This window comes from Notamacropus eugenii, chromosome 1, assembly GCF_028372415.1.
Source record: "Notamacropus eugenii isolate mMacEug1 chromosome 1, mMacEug1.pri_v2, whole genome shotgun sequence".
NCBI lineage: Eukaryota > Metazoa > Chordata > Mammalia > Diprotodontia > Macropodidae > Notamacropus > Notamacropus eugenii.
Genome location: NC_092872.1, coordinates 542,939,058 through 542,954,423, shown reverse-complemented (window position 1 = coordinate 542,954,423; position 15,366 = coordinate 542,939,058). Strand labels below are relative to the sequence as shown.

Sequence of the window (15,366 nt, the reverse complement as noted above, 5' to 3'; positions counted from 1 at the left end):
CAGATTTTGGGGAAAACTTAGGGATTAAAAATGTGCAAAAATAAAATTCAACACCTTAGACAGGATAGTGACTTTCCCTTCACCAAAAGCTATTAACTAAAGTTAGAAAACCACTGGAGTTACATGGGTTCTTGTGCAGTCACATGACTAGAGAGCCCCAACAGTTTCTTATAACTCTTAAGATTCTACAGTTATAAGAAACAAGTCCAGAACATACCCAAAGTGCTGTATTCAGTTCTGGGTATCATACTGGGGGTAGGGGTGGAGGTGGATTATCAACAAATTGGAACTCATTTCCAGGGCAGAGTAACTACAAAAATACAGCAACTGAAAACAATGTCACGCAAAGAATGGTTGAAGTAACTCAAACCATTTGGCCAGAAAAAGGTGGAAAGATGGAGAATGGTTAGGAGGCAAGAGATAGGGACAAGAACACGGAAGGGCTGGTTCTGAATTCCTGGAATGGATCAGGTCCTCACCTTCCAAGTAAGCATATCCCACTCAGTCCAGGGCATCTGCTGAAGTAAGTCATATTCCCAACTACAAGGCAGCAGTGGAAGGAAGCAGCCCTCAGAGTTTCTATATAATTCACCCTACATTACTCCAGCATCCATTATCTTTATAAAAGGGAGGCAGAGCTAGAAGGCACAGTAGACGGAGTGCCAGAGCTGAAGTCAGGAAGACTCAACACATTTACTAGCTGTGTGACTCTGAGCAAGTCACTTAACCCTGTTTGCCTCAGTTTTAATCACTCTAATATCTTTGCCAAGAAAACCCCACATGAGATCATGAAAAGTAGGATATGACTAAAAAACAACTGAACGAAAAACAAGTCAGTTCTCTCCACAACTGCCTCTTCCCTTGTTCAGTAAGGGATTGAGGGGTAACAGGCACACTAATACAGTATTGGTAGAGCTGTGAATTGGCTCAGCTATCCAGGATATCACGTTTCATCTTTAGAATACAAAATAAATTCCCTGAAGTTTGGGACATTTAATTTTGCTTTTGTATATCCAGGAGACCAGAGTAGGCACATAATAAATGTTTGTTAATTAATGGATTAACAAGCCATGTAAATGAACACCTGTCCTGTCAATTGGTTTTTCTTGACCCTTTTTCTTTGCTATAAGGGAGGGTTTGTTATGGGGGAACATTAAGGGAATATTTTTAAATGACCAGTATTTTTTTTAAAAGGCATCAATAAAACTCTTAAAAAGAAGAAAAAAAGTGCCCCAAGAGAAGGGAGTCTCTTACCTAGAAAGCACAAGTTTGCTCTACCTTAATGAAATTAATTCAGTCTTATCGAGGGTTGTGTCCATCTATCCTCCAAACAGGTCAGGGCCAGCAGCAGAACAGGATGAGGATATAAAAGTACTTGGTCCAAAAATAAGACAGATACTTATCTGAAGCATTAATATGAGAATGTCAGTCACATCCAGGGGCCACACTATGGCCCACAACACTCCTGAGTACTCCCCCAACCAGATTAAAATCCAGTTGGGAAAATATTTCATAGAATGAATAAAAATTCAATGAAACACAGATGACAATGCACTTAAAACTTAAGTCAGAATGTAACTGCAGGGATCTTTGTGTATGGATTAGCAGACCCTGTTTTTAGGAGTTTGGGATTACTGCTCTAGAGGGCAGAATCAACAGGTAAAAATTACAAGGAGGTAGATTTGAGCTCAACAGAAAGAAAACCTTTCTTAAAAATCTCAGTTGTCCAAAAGTAGAAAAATAAAAATGGGCTCTTTCATGACATGGTAAATACTGCATTGTCAGTGATATTCACACTGAAGCTGGATGATCATTTCTCAGAGATACAACCAGAGGGAATCCCCAGGGCATAAGTGGTTCAGTGAAATGTCCTCTTCTATGAGGTCCAGCTCTGAGGTCTCACAGCTCTAGGTAGAAAGCCAACATGAAAGCCTCAGGCAGAACCCCGGAGGAAGCCTAGACAGTGAGGATGACAGGATTCTAGGATTTAAAACAGAAAGAGACCCTACAGAACATCTAATCCAAGCTTCTCATTTTCCAGAAGAGTAGATGAAGACCCAAAGCCTTGAAGACCCCAAGCTCGCCAAAGAAGTACTTAGTAACAGAACCAAAGATCAAACTCAGATCTTCTCCCTCCAACTTCAGTGCCCTCTTTACTATACACCAAAGACAGTCCTAGGAAGGCACAGTTAGAATCTTAACGATTAATCTTAGTCTCAGCGATGAGACTCCTTTTGGTAGGGAATAAGGGACTGTGAGTTTAGACAGAATGCTACATACACTGTTTCATTTAGCTATTTTTCTTTGTTGTAAGGGAGGGACTCATGGTCAGGAAGCTACATATTCAAAAATACTATAATGGAGAAACAAAAAGTATTGATAAAGATTAATTTAACTTTTTTTGAAAGAACCTTAAGCTTAAACTAGTCTGGAAATTAAACACATCCAATGCTCTGTTTCCTTATTTATAACTAACTTCCGCCCCGACGTGGCATCCCAGATTTAGAGCCAGAAGGGGCCTCAGAGGTTATATAATAATAATGTTAATAAATTGTTTCCATGTATATGGAGCTTTAATGCTTGCAAAGCACTTTACAAATATTATCTCATCTAACCCCCCTACAACTCTAGGAGGTAGGTGCTAAAATTTTTCCCACTTTGCAGATGAGGAAACTGAGGTAGACAAGTTAAGTACCTTGCCCAGAGTCACATAGCTAGTATCTGAAGCCTAATTCAAACTCAGATCTTCCTGAGCCCATGTCCAGTACCTTAAGTACTCCATCTAGTCTAAACCACACATTGTTACACTTGAGGAAACTGAGACTTAGGGAAGTTACATGACTTGCTCAGTATCAAAAAGGCAGACATATCTCCATTATTATCACAGCAAGGGTCCTCAATGTCCTGGTCACCATTCTCTGAATGTTCTCTAGCTGGTCAACAGTCTTCTAAAAGTATGTTGCCCAGAGTCTGACAGGATGAAGCCATCCCATAATTTCCTTCATTCTAGATTCTGTGCCTCTTCTAACGCAGTCTAAGACAGCACTGGCTGCCAGGCAGGATCACCCTTCTGGCATATATACCGAGCTTGTGAGCAAATGGGAGGTTGGGGGGAGGAGGTTACCAGACAGTCACATCTGTCTGGAGCCCCAGCCTTCTTCCAAATCTCACATGAAAAAGTCACTACTCGCATCTGTTCCTAACATACACCAAGGAGAAAAAGAGCCTCTGTTCTTCAGAAAATTGGATTTTTCTTCTGCTTCTCAGCAGAAATGTTTTGATTCCAATCACATTTTACCTACCAGTATTCAGCTTTTTAAAAATTATCATTATTTTTCTCCTTGGCTCATTATTGTACATCCATCCATTTTTTTCTCTGCACTTCTGACAACATGACCCACTTCAGCTACGGAATGAAAGAATATAACTCCAACTAGAGGGGGTCATTTGAGTTGGCCTTTCCTTCTGACTGGCTGCGGAGCAACCAAGCTTAAGGCGCTAGTGTTTTACTATCAAACATATCTGGAGACTTTGAAATAAAGTATAAATCTTTTAAAACTCAAATAACTAAAATATTTCCCACAGGGGTGCCAACCACCAGGTCCTGGAGGAAAGGAGGGAGGTGATCTGGGTAACAAAACAGTGAAACCCAATTCAGTTTGTCTTCCCTCTTCAAGAAATCATTTGTATTACTACAGACAGGAACAGGAAGGAAATCATAAAATTCTAGCATCACATAAAGATTCTAGCTTTAAAATTTTCAAAACATATTAGATCCATATATTTTATCCCATTTGCATGTGAGACGGATGGTATTAGTTAACCCCATGTTATTGATGAAGATACTGAGCATAAGGGAGAGTGATTTACCCAAGGTCACACAAATTATAAGTGTCTGAGGTGGGCCCAGGTCCCTCTAACACTAGTCCAAAGGTCCATTGATGACCCCACCCTGCCTCATTAACCAAGAAGACATATGTCCTCCTCCACTGGGATTTCATTTCCATTGGGATTCCTTATCACACTCTGCCTGAGAACAGCTGCAAGACATGAAGCAGCTGCTCCCAAGGTTCTTTGTTTCTCCCATTTCACAGTGAGTTTTTAATAGACCCTGGGATCTGAGAACTCTTCTTTTCCTGAACCGCTCTTTCCTAGCTTCCAAACCAATCAGTTGCCCCCATGAAATGAAATGTTGACAAATGTCATTTGTCATTTCCTCAGAAAACACCCAGCCTTAATGCAACTCTGAATATTCATTTTTGTTACTGGGTGGAGAAAAAGTGAGGGCTCCCAACTTACAATCATCTTTGGAACAGAATGAACAGAAGAAATGCAGAAACATATCCTGTCTCCACTAACAGCCATGACTCCAGTTTGGGCTCTCATTAACGACTCCTGCTTGGATTATTACAATAGTCTCCTAAGTGGACTCTGCCTCAAGTCTCTACCCACTCCAAACCACACTCCACAGCAGAAGGCAGACCAGGTCCCTCCCCTACTCAACTTCTCAGAGTTTGAGACCTGTAAATACAAATATACAGACCTATAAATATAGAGACCTATAAAAATAAAACTCTAAGGAAATTATTCCAGAAACACCAAGTTCTTGACTTAGGTTCCTGAGTCAATTAGAAGACAACTAAGATGCTAAATGCGCAAGTATTTTTTTTAATTCTACAACACAAGAAAGTCACTTAACCTCCTAATGCCACAGGCAGCTTAGACTAAGGGGCAGGACAGGAGCAGAGCTGCAGCAGTAGAGGGCTCCTCAGTGGGGGCTCCTCAAATCACTGAAATCACAGGAATAGTCCAGATAAAATGGGTCTCTTTGTGCACTACTTGACAGCCTATAAAAGCTTTTCATCAAATTCATATGATTCCACTGAGAGCCTAGCACTACAAAGCCCTGTGCTTCTTGATCTAGTCAAGTCAAGTCAACAATCTTCTACTAAACACTGAATGCGTGTGGCCTCAGACAAACTGAAACCTGAGAAAGATCTGAATTGAGAAAGGCCAAGGTCACCCACTGCATGTGGGGCCATCCCCAGTCATCGTGACTTTCACCTTGCCACTGGACTTTGATGACTGTAGTGGGGCAAGTGAGGATGATGACTTTGCACAGCTCTGTCTCATTTAAATCCAATTTATGAACAAGTCAAGACATCACCCTTGTGATGCATGTCTTTGATCCTCTTCAAGAAGGAAGGATGAATAACCACAGTGACAAACACCTACTACATGCCAGGCACTGTGCTAAGGGTTAGGCATGCAAACAAAGGTGGAAACAGTGCCTGGTTTCAGGGAGCCCACAGTCTGATGGAGGAGTCATGCAAAAAAACCACATACAGAATACACACACACACACACACACACACACACACACACACACACACGCACACACACGCACACACACACACACACACACACAGAATAAATTGAAGGTAATCTCAGAGGGAAGGCATTAGCATTAAGGGGAACTGGGAAAGGCTTCTTGCTGAAGATAGGATTTTAGTTGAGATTTAAAGGAAGCCAAGAGGCAGAGATGAGGTGGGAAAGCCCTCCGGGAATGGGAAAAGACATAGAATATGGAATTTTGTGTAGGAAGAAATGCAAGAAGGCTAGTGTCACAGGAATGGAGAGGACATGGAGAGGAGTGAGGTGGAAAAACACTGGTAAGGTAGGAAGAGTAATAAGTTTCATGACAGCTCAGGGATAGAGGTATTACTGCTGATTAGGGTAGAGATGGCAATCAAAGGTGATTGAATGAAGGTGACGTTTGAGCTTCGCCTTAAAGAAAAGGTAAGAGATTAAAAAATGAGATGTTTTAGATGATAAGGGCTCAGAGGTGGCACCAGAGGAACACTGACCCAGCCCTGAAAAAAAGAAAGCAAGACACAGAATAGAGAAGTATCTCCAGAGGTTTAACACTGGAGAAGAGCCTATGTCATGGTGCCAGCATGGGAATGCCAAAGCAAACAATTCCAAATCACAATCCTGGGTCACCCAAGACTGAGAAAAAATGTGCCCCAGATACCAGAATCTTCCAGTTTTGCTCACAGCTCACAAGTCACCTACACAGATAAGACAATCATGGAATACATCTTTGACCTCAGAGGTGGGGTTGCCAACTGAACTTATAAATTCCTTGATGTTTCCAAATAATTTGAACAAGTCAATGTTCTCTTATAATCAGCAAGAAATAAAACTTGAAAAACAAACTGACCATCTTCCTAATACTGGGAAAATCAAAGCAATACCCCACCATGAAAAACAACAGTTGCTTTCCTCCAGACCCCTCCAAATTTCTCCCAGGTGGTCCAGCTTAAAACAGGCTGACTACAGAGCAGAAGTGAGGCCTGATACCCCCAGACTCCCTCCCAGGGTGTACCAGTGAGGAGGACCAGCTCCAGGATACCAAGGAGCCAAAGATTACTTAAGGAGACCCTGAGTCCCCAAAGGAAGATACTTGGACCCTAGAAACACAATTACAATGTAAACTCCATTACAACAAAAATCCTCTTGTTATGAGCAGTAGGATACTGGCATCTAGGCTAGGTCAAAACAAACTAAGTCTTTCCATTATAAATGGGTCCCCTGAACCATAGAGTTATAAGAATCATAGCTCTAAAGTCAGAAGGAGCTTCAGCTGCAATCTAAGGAAACGAAGGCCAAGGAAAATTAAGTGACTTCTTCAAATTTACACAAGTAGTAAACATCAGCGGTAAGATCTGAATCCAGAGCACATATGCTTGCCACTCTATTCTTTAATTGTAGTATTTCAAAATATCTACCATTTGGTGTGGGATACTCCTTCTACTGACAAAGGCCACAGGCCCTATAGATTTTGGCAGACAACTAATGTTGTAACCAAAAAATCCATTCACTGGTCTTTAAACATTTGACGAGCTGTGTTTCTGAGCTCAGTTGGGTGTGTGTGTTTTTAATGGGGATTATCTTACTAAATTTTTCTTTCCTTCAGCTCTTCTATTTGCTAATATCCTGCATTATTTAGCAGAATTTTTATTATTCTTGAGGTGGTTTGAAAGAGAGCTGGATTTGGCTAGAACCTCACACACCACCATCTTTGCTAGGAGTCTGGACAGATACAATGACCAACACCAAGCCTGTATCTAAAGCTTGCTTTTGTCCAAGTCGATAAAACCAAGGAGATTTTGTGGGCCCCTGACAGAGCCTTCAACGACTCAGAGTCATTTCCAAGCCTCCATCCATTAAATCTTAAAGAAAGACATCAGTGAAGAAGAGTCTTAAGAAACAGTAAACATCCTCAGGCTCTTTCCATGTCTGGTGATGATGCATTCCTAGAACTACCTAATATTCTCCTCTCCATAAAATATGTTTTTATTCTCTAATATACGGAATGAGAATGAGAATTCCAATGACCCAGAAAACAAACTGTAAAACATTCTTACCTATTTCTCCGAGTTTGATCTACAGAATAAATTTGCTTTCTTAGCCAGCTAGAAGAGAAAAAGGGAAACAAAAAATTAGGAAAACAGCAAAACTCATCTACACTCACGTTAGAACAGGAAGCTAATTCTGTCACTCCCAGACCAGGGACCTTTCTACTGAATTATACTTCCTCCAAGGACCTTTTAACTACAAACATCTTTTCACAGTTTGGGGCTATCTTAAGAGATGCTTAGCATCTGAAATAAAGAAAATGATAGGCCTATTGTCTTCTGCCCTAGTCAGACCCCACCTGGAGTCTTCATGTTCAGTTCTGGAAAACATGTTTTAGGAAAGACATTTTAGACAATATGTCCAGAGGAATCTGACCAGAAGAGGGGGAGGACAAAAGAACAGGCTCTATGAGGATTGGTTAAAGGAACTGAGGATTTTTAATCTGGAGAAGAAAAGGCTTAGAAAAAGATTTATAACTGACTTCAAGCATCTGACAGATTCTCATGGGAGAGAAGACATTCTGTGTAGCTCCAGAGGGAAGATCTAGAAGAAATGGATGGAAGGTACAGGGAGACACATTCTGGGTCAAACTAAGCAGGCATTTCCTAACAATTACTGCTGTCCAATGACAAAACAGGTTGCCTCACGAAAGAGTAAGCTCTTCTTTCCTAGGGGTATTCAAAAAGTAACAGGATGATAACCTGAATGAGATGCTACAGGTTACAAGCCTGAACTAGATGACTTTTGAGGTCCCTTCCCACTCTAGGCTTCTATGAATCACTCTAACAAAGTTAAGTTCAAAAATCTGATTAAAAGATGGTATAAATTTAAGTGCTTCAGATTAACATTTTTTTACATCTTTACACACAAACATTGAGTTTAAAGACTGAAAGTCCCAGACCTTTATCAGCCCTTACAAAACGACATCATGGAGAACCTCACCCTCAGGACCAAGGGGACTTGATTCCTTACTGGACAATGCTGTCATTTCAACTCTTAGACTAATCCTGTATTGAATCACCACTTTTTTTCATTTTATATAATTCAAGTGTTTTGTTCTTTCCCAATTTTAGTGATTACTGATCATAATACATGAGGCCATTTAATGCAAGGGATAGAGAGCTATCCTTGGTCTCAGGAAGATCTGGATCCAAGTCTTGACCTAGACAAATACTGGCTGTGTGACTGACTTAAGTCCTCAGTTGCTTGGAGATGACTTTCTAAGAGTCTTAAGTTACAGGGTGGACACTGATCTACACTGACAAACAGTTTCCTCTTTTGAAGTTTTTTAACCAATGAAATCAAGGGTCTGGATCCACAAAGAAGCAAATTGAGCACAACAGCCTGAGGATAAAATACAACTGTTGTATATAATTAAAGAGCAATCATTATTAAGTGCCCCCTCTGGACTCATGTAGATGGGTTTGAATCTCTCTCTACATGACAGCTTCCTCAAGTATCCCAAAATAAGTGGAAGAGAAAGAAAAGGAAAAGACCAAGTACCTCTCAATAATAGCTGGCGTTGAAGCACTCTGGGCTTCTTGGTGCAAAATTGTCAAGCCACAAAGCCACTTAGTAGCATCTTCCTTGGAGTCCGCTGAAAAGACAAGGAGAGGAACTGTTACATGGAATGCCTGATAGTGGCCCTGTTCAGGTGTTTCTGTTCTTAGTTCCCTGGGTCTCTTTCCTGACAGATCTAGGGAAAAGGGTCTCCTGAAGTCACCAAGATATTTCAAACTATGTTACCCCATCCCATGAAAACATACAGTAAAGGGCTAGAGATTCGGCAGATGGCATGAAAGCGAACCAAACACCATTGTTGGAAAGGCAGTGAATTTGGAGTCAGGAGACATGGGTTCTCATCCATGCTGTGCCACAAACTACTGTGTGACCCTGGTCAAGTCTAAGACAGGGTCCCCCATCCCAGCCTCCAGCAAACTACCTTCTCCCGTTTACTTTGGTATCTGTTGTAGAACAGTCACATTATGGCACCAGGAAATCATTCATGCACATGTCACTAGCTCTCAACAAACCAAGAAAGTAAGAGCCTAATTTATTATTATCCTCTTTTCACACAGGAAGACACTGAGGCTAAGAGAAGTTGCATACCCATAACCAACAAGGGCTTCCCAGGAACCAAAGCTCAGAGCAGTACATTTCTCTCTTTTCTCTTAATGGCTATCAAGTCTCTAGCATCTCATCCACCAAAAGTAAAGACAGATAACTACACTCTTGTGCAAATTAGGCCCGTTTTCTTCTGGAAAAGTTTTAAGTAACAATACAAAGAGAGGAGAAAAACCAAACATTGGAAAACTGGGTTTGGTGACTAGGTAATGAATTTTGGCACCACAGAAACTCACAATACTATTAATATACCGTTCTACTACAATTAATTTACATCTGTGGAAGGAATATTCACACCTACTAAATCACAGATATTTTGAATCACTGAGACAAAAAAGATTCAGTCATTAGAAGTGAGGTAGCACCAAGTTTGCCAGTCAGTACTGGGAAAGGCCTTAGGAATTATCCTGTCTAATCCTCAATTTTACTGCTCTTCAGTTGTTTCAGTCATGTCTGATTCTTCATGACTCCATGGGGTGGCAGAGATAATGGAGTGGTCTGCTATCTCCTTCTCCAGCTCATTTTACAGATTAGGAAACTGAGGAAAACAGGATGAAGTGCCTTGCCCAGGATCACACAGCTAGTATCTGAGGCCAGATTTAACTCAGGAAGATAAGCCTTCCTGACTACAGGCCCAGCACTCAATCCACCACCTAGATGCATTTTACAAATGAATAAACTGAGGATCAGGGAGGGCATGTGACTTATCCAGAGCCATATGGTCAGTCAGAGGCAGAGATGGGACTAAGACTGACGTCTTTGTTCTCTATATCTAGGGGTCTTTCTGCTATTATTCAGCTAAGTATTAGTGCAATAGAGGCAAGAGAGCAAAGGGCTAATTTATAGTTATTCATTAATATGTCAGATACTCCTTATTTCCAAGATCAATAACACAAGCTAGCATCAAACTTGAATATATTTTATTCTGGAAAAGAGGTTGCTTCACATATCTGTGTTTCCTAGATAACTCAAAGCTGCCTTTAAACATTCAAAGATCTTTTAAAAAATTTTAACACTTTGTGTGTTAGAAGTCCTACTATTAAGAAGTAATGTGAGAACACAATGTTGGGTGAAATGATCCTTCAGAGGACGGCTCATTCCAAAAGGACAGCTATAAACGGGCAGCAGGATTTCACAACCCGGGTGGGGCGTGAGGAGAAGCTGGTTATAAAATTTAATATTGCCCATTAATGACTCACATTTCAATAGTTCTTTAAGATTTACTAAGCAGTTTCCTGGAATGTCGTATTAACACTATAGCAGATAAATGGCATCCAAGAGCTCATACTTATTCAGAGTGTACCTTTAGTTCTTTTATGTTGTTGATATATCCTCCCTGTTTGTAATTTGTTACCTTATTTTCCCTCACTTTGAGATCAGATGCAAAAAAAAAGTGAGAAAAAATGTGGATATCCTTTGATCTAGAGATCCCACAACTAGGCACATCAACCAAGGAAGGCAAAGACAGAAACAAAGATCCCAAAATGTTTCCTTTTTGTAGCAGCAAATAACTGGAAACAAAGTGAGGATACATCAACTGAGACAACTTTATCCAGTAGAAAAATCATTTAACTCGGAGTCATGGGATCACCTGTATCATGGGATCTGTATCACCTGTATCTACCACTTACTACTTATGTGGCCTTGGCACCTCTCTGGGCCTCATCTTCATCTCTAAAATGGGAATGTTGGTCTCAATGACTTCTAAAGTCCCTTCCAAATCTTGATCTATAATCTTATGGTTAAGGAAGAGTTATTGTGGTCCATGAATATAACAGTGTATATACTGTGACATAAAAACTACAAAAATGATGAATTCAAAGAAACATGGGAAGATTTACATGAAGTGATGCAACAATACAAAAGCAAAGACCAATAAAACAAAATTAAATGTTATGTAAGTAAAACAACCAAACTTGCCCCTGGAGAATAAATGAAAAAAAGTGCTTCACTCCTTTACTGAAGGAGTAAGGAGGCCAGGAAAAGGAAGAACTATGTGTATGTGATACTGCATGGTAGAGTACTGGCAGATACAGTCAATATCTGGGGTGGGGGAACATTTTATTTTAAGTACTTTTTAATCTTTGCTCAAGAGAAGGCTCATTAAGTGATGGAGGTGAGAGAGTGTATTCATATATAAATATATAAAAATTAAAAGGCACTAACAAAATAACAAAGTTAAAATTCTAGATGAGTATACTGGAGTGAGTGCCTTCCATGGAATAAGGTACATGTGCTTTGTGACACCTATTTTTCTTGCTCCAGAGAGGCCCTTTTCATTTTCTTCTGGAGTCAACTATGTTCCACAGACTCAAGGTTGCTAGCATTCTGACTTCCAGTTAAATGTGTCATTACTACAGACTCTTAGCACCTGTGATAGCAATACTTTGACACTTGAATACTTTGACAGAACCTTGATTCCACCATTGTGGGTACTTCTTCCACCAATAAAGATCATAACCTATCCAAATCTCCTCCTTCTATGTAATTCTTGTCCATGTCCTTGCATATGTATATCCTCCATAGAGAATCTACCCAGCATGCTGGAGGCCATTTTTAAATAAAATTTTATTTATATCTTATTTTATATTACTGAAATTTTCTCAGTACCTTTCCCCTCTCATCTCCCAGAGAGTCACCACATATAACAAATACTATTTTTAAAGAAAAAGAAAAGAAAAATCAGAATAGCTGCATTTAAAAAAAATTCTGAAAGTCTGTACAATGTTCCACACTCATGGACTTCTCACACCTCTGCAAAGGAGTGAGGTGGGGATATCTTCTCCTATCTCTTCTTTGAAGCCATGCTTGTTCTTTGTAATTTTGCAACATTCACTTTTGATTGGGTTTTTTTTTTTGGTAGCTCTATCCAATTATGTTACAGGATACAGCTTTCTTGACTTTGCACTCTGCATCATTTCATTTAAATTATTCCACATTTCTCTATATTCAGCACATTCATCATTTCTACAAGCACAGTAATATTCCCTTACATTCATGTACCATAATTTTGGTTAACCCTTCCCTAATCAAGGAGTATCTACTTTGTTTCCAATTTTTTTTGGTTTTTTTGGTATTTTTTTATTTTAAATTTAAACACAAAATTAGAAAAGGAATGGCCATGTACACAACAAAGCATGAGAGGATTCAACATAAGACAATAAATTTCCATTTCAAGAAAACCTATATAACAAATACTATACATTGTTTTCAAAACTCCAGCTTTTCTTCCTTGTTAGGATTTTTGTTGTTGTCGTTCTCTGCTGTTCTCTGCACTTTTTACTTTATTTTTTTGACCCTCTCCCCTCCCCAAGAAAGCTAAAATTAAGCATGGACATATATACATAGATATCTATCAACATACACATATACACACGTATACACTCATACACATATATATAAGACCATATTATGCTTATTTCCTCCTATCATCTATTTCTCTGAAGATGGACAGCATCTTCCTTTATAAGTCCAAGTCTTTCCATGGTTTTTTCTAAATCAACAAGCTCATCATTTCCCACAGCAACATTCCAACTCAATCACATCCTATCTGAGAAATTGTCTCTGAAAGTTTTTTTCCCAAATTTTCTGCATTCCTTCTGTTCTTGGCTACATAGGTTTTATTTATACAAGAAAATTTTAATTTAAAAGAATCAAAATTATCCTTTTTACACTTCAACAATGTTCTCGTCTTATAACATAGCTAAAGATCTGAAACTGCTAAATCAATCTCCTTTACATCTTTTCCCGATTTCTTTGAAGTTCCTGATTTTGTTTTTCCAAATGAACTTTTTTATTTTTTTCTAACTCAGTAAAAATTTAATTGGGATGTCACTGAATACATAGATTAGTTAAGTAAAACTGTCATTTTAAAAATTATATTGGCTTTACCTTTCCATAAACAATAAATATAACAAATTATTTAGATCTGAATTTATTTGAATAAAAAGTATTTTATGTTTATATTCATATAGTTCCTCTGTCTCTTTGGGCAAATATATGCTCAGGTATTTTATGCTAAGTATTTTAAGTGGTCTAAAAGAAAACTGAATAATATTGCTGATACAATGTTGTTTCTCGGTTTTCACTTTTGATTAAATCTATTTTAATTTTTTAATTTAATTTTTAAATTAGATTCAATAAATGTATTTTGATTTTAATTTTAACTTTGTCTGAGATCACTGCTTTTTTTACCTATTATACCCTTCAAGATACATGTTTTTCTCTTTTTAACCTATTTCCAAATAGAGTAAGGCTCCAGCACTACCTGCCACCTTCCCCCACTATGAGCTTCTTCTGCAGTATTTTTTCCTTTTATGCCTCATTTATATGAGATCATGACTCCTTTTTAATCTTCCTAAGGTTTTATTTTTTTTAGAATCACCCCATTATACTCAATTCAGTCCACATCTTTCTTTCAAACTATCCAAACAATGATGACAATCGTTTTTACATATATGCAGTAAAGAATTTGACTTACGGAGTCCCTTATAATTGATCTTTAATATTTACCTTGTGTTTCTCCTGGATATTATATGTCGAACTTTCCATTAAGCTCTGGGGTTTTTGTCACAGAAACCTGAAAGTCTTTGAGTTCGTTAAATGTCCACCTTTTTTTTTCATTCAGGATCATACTTAACTTTGCTGGGTAAGTTATCCTTGGTTGTAACCCCAGCTCTTTTGCTCTGAGGAATACAGTATTCCAAGACCTACAGTCCTTCAATGTAGTCGTTACTAGGTCTTCTGTCATCCCTATTGTAGCTCCATGATATTTAAATTTTTTTTCTTGTTGTTTCTAATATTTTCTCCTTAAGCTGGAAGTTTTGAAACTGGCTATGATATTCCTATAAGTTTTCCTCCTGGGATCTCTTTCAGGTGGTAATCGGTGGAATGTTTTCTATTTCTACTTTGCCTTCTTGTTCTAGAACTTCAGGGCAATTTTCCGTGATAATTTCTTATAACATTGTATCAAGAATCTTTTTTAATTGTAATTTTTAGGTAGTCTAACCATCCTTATATTATTTTCTCCCCAATCTGTTCTCCAGATCGGTTGTTTTTCCAATGAGATGTTTCACATTTTCTTCCAATTTTTCACTCTTTTGATTTTGTTTTATGATGTCTTGGTGTCTTGGTACATTATTAGCTTCCCCTTGCCCAATTCTAGTTTTCAAGGAATTACGTTCTTCCTTAAGTTTTTGATTCTGTATTCCAGGGGATTGACTTTCTTTTCATAATTTTCTTCATTTTTCTTGGATTGCTCTGATTTTTTTCTAATTTTCCCTCAATCTCTCTTACTTGATTTTTAAAATCCTTTTTAAGTTCTTCCATGACCATTTGGTGTTTCTCATTGAAAAGGGGATGCCTTATTTAGTTCCATTATCTTTCTCTGAATATGAACCGCAGTCTTCTCTGTCCCTATGGTAACTTTCTATGGTTAGGTCCTTTCTCCTTTGCTTATTCACTTAATTATCATTTTATTTTGTTTTTAGTAGCTATTAGTGTAATCAAGTTGCAGTCCCAAGGTATGCTGGTTCTTCATATTGCTATTTTCTGAGGTCTATTACAGACCCAGCCTTGGGCTCTCCACTCTACTCCTAAGACACTGCTAAGGCTCCCAGCCACACTGTTCCACAAATGATCTTGTTCCCAGCAGTCCCTCCAGTGGCTCCAGCTGTCGTCTCTGTACCAGAACTGAAACCAGGGTCTCTGCACTCCTATAACTGCCCACAGCCAACAGGGTCCCTGCTCCTCTGCTACTGTTAGCTCCTTCTCCCTGCAGCCACAGCCCAGGATGCGTCTGGTCAGCACAACTGTGCTTGG

General features: G+C 38.9%; 1 protein-coding gene across 2 annotated transcripts in view; it reads right to left on the bottom strand.

The window, feature by feature from the left end:
* Nucleotides 1–15,366, bottom strand: part of PLCG2 (phospholipase C gamma 2) — a 168,580-nt gene that overhangs the window by 89,149 nt on the left and 64,065 nt on the right. For both annotated transcript variants that reach the window (XM_072634199.1, XM_072634200.1), the window contains exons 4-5: nt 8,926–9,019; nt 7,431–7,478 (exon numbers count right to left, since the gene is read on the bottom strand). In XM_072634199.1, the coding sequence (XP_072490300.1) occupies nt 7,431–7,478; nt 8,926–9,019 (142 nt within the window). The remainder of the gene's footprint in view (nt 1–7,430; nt 7,479–8,925; nt 9,020–15,366) is intronic.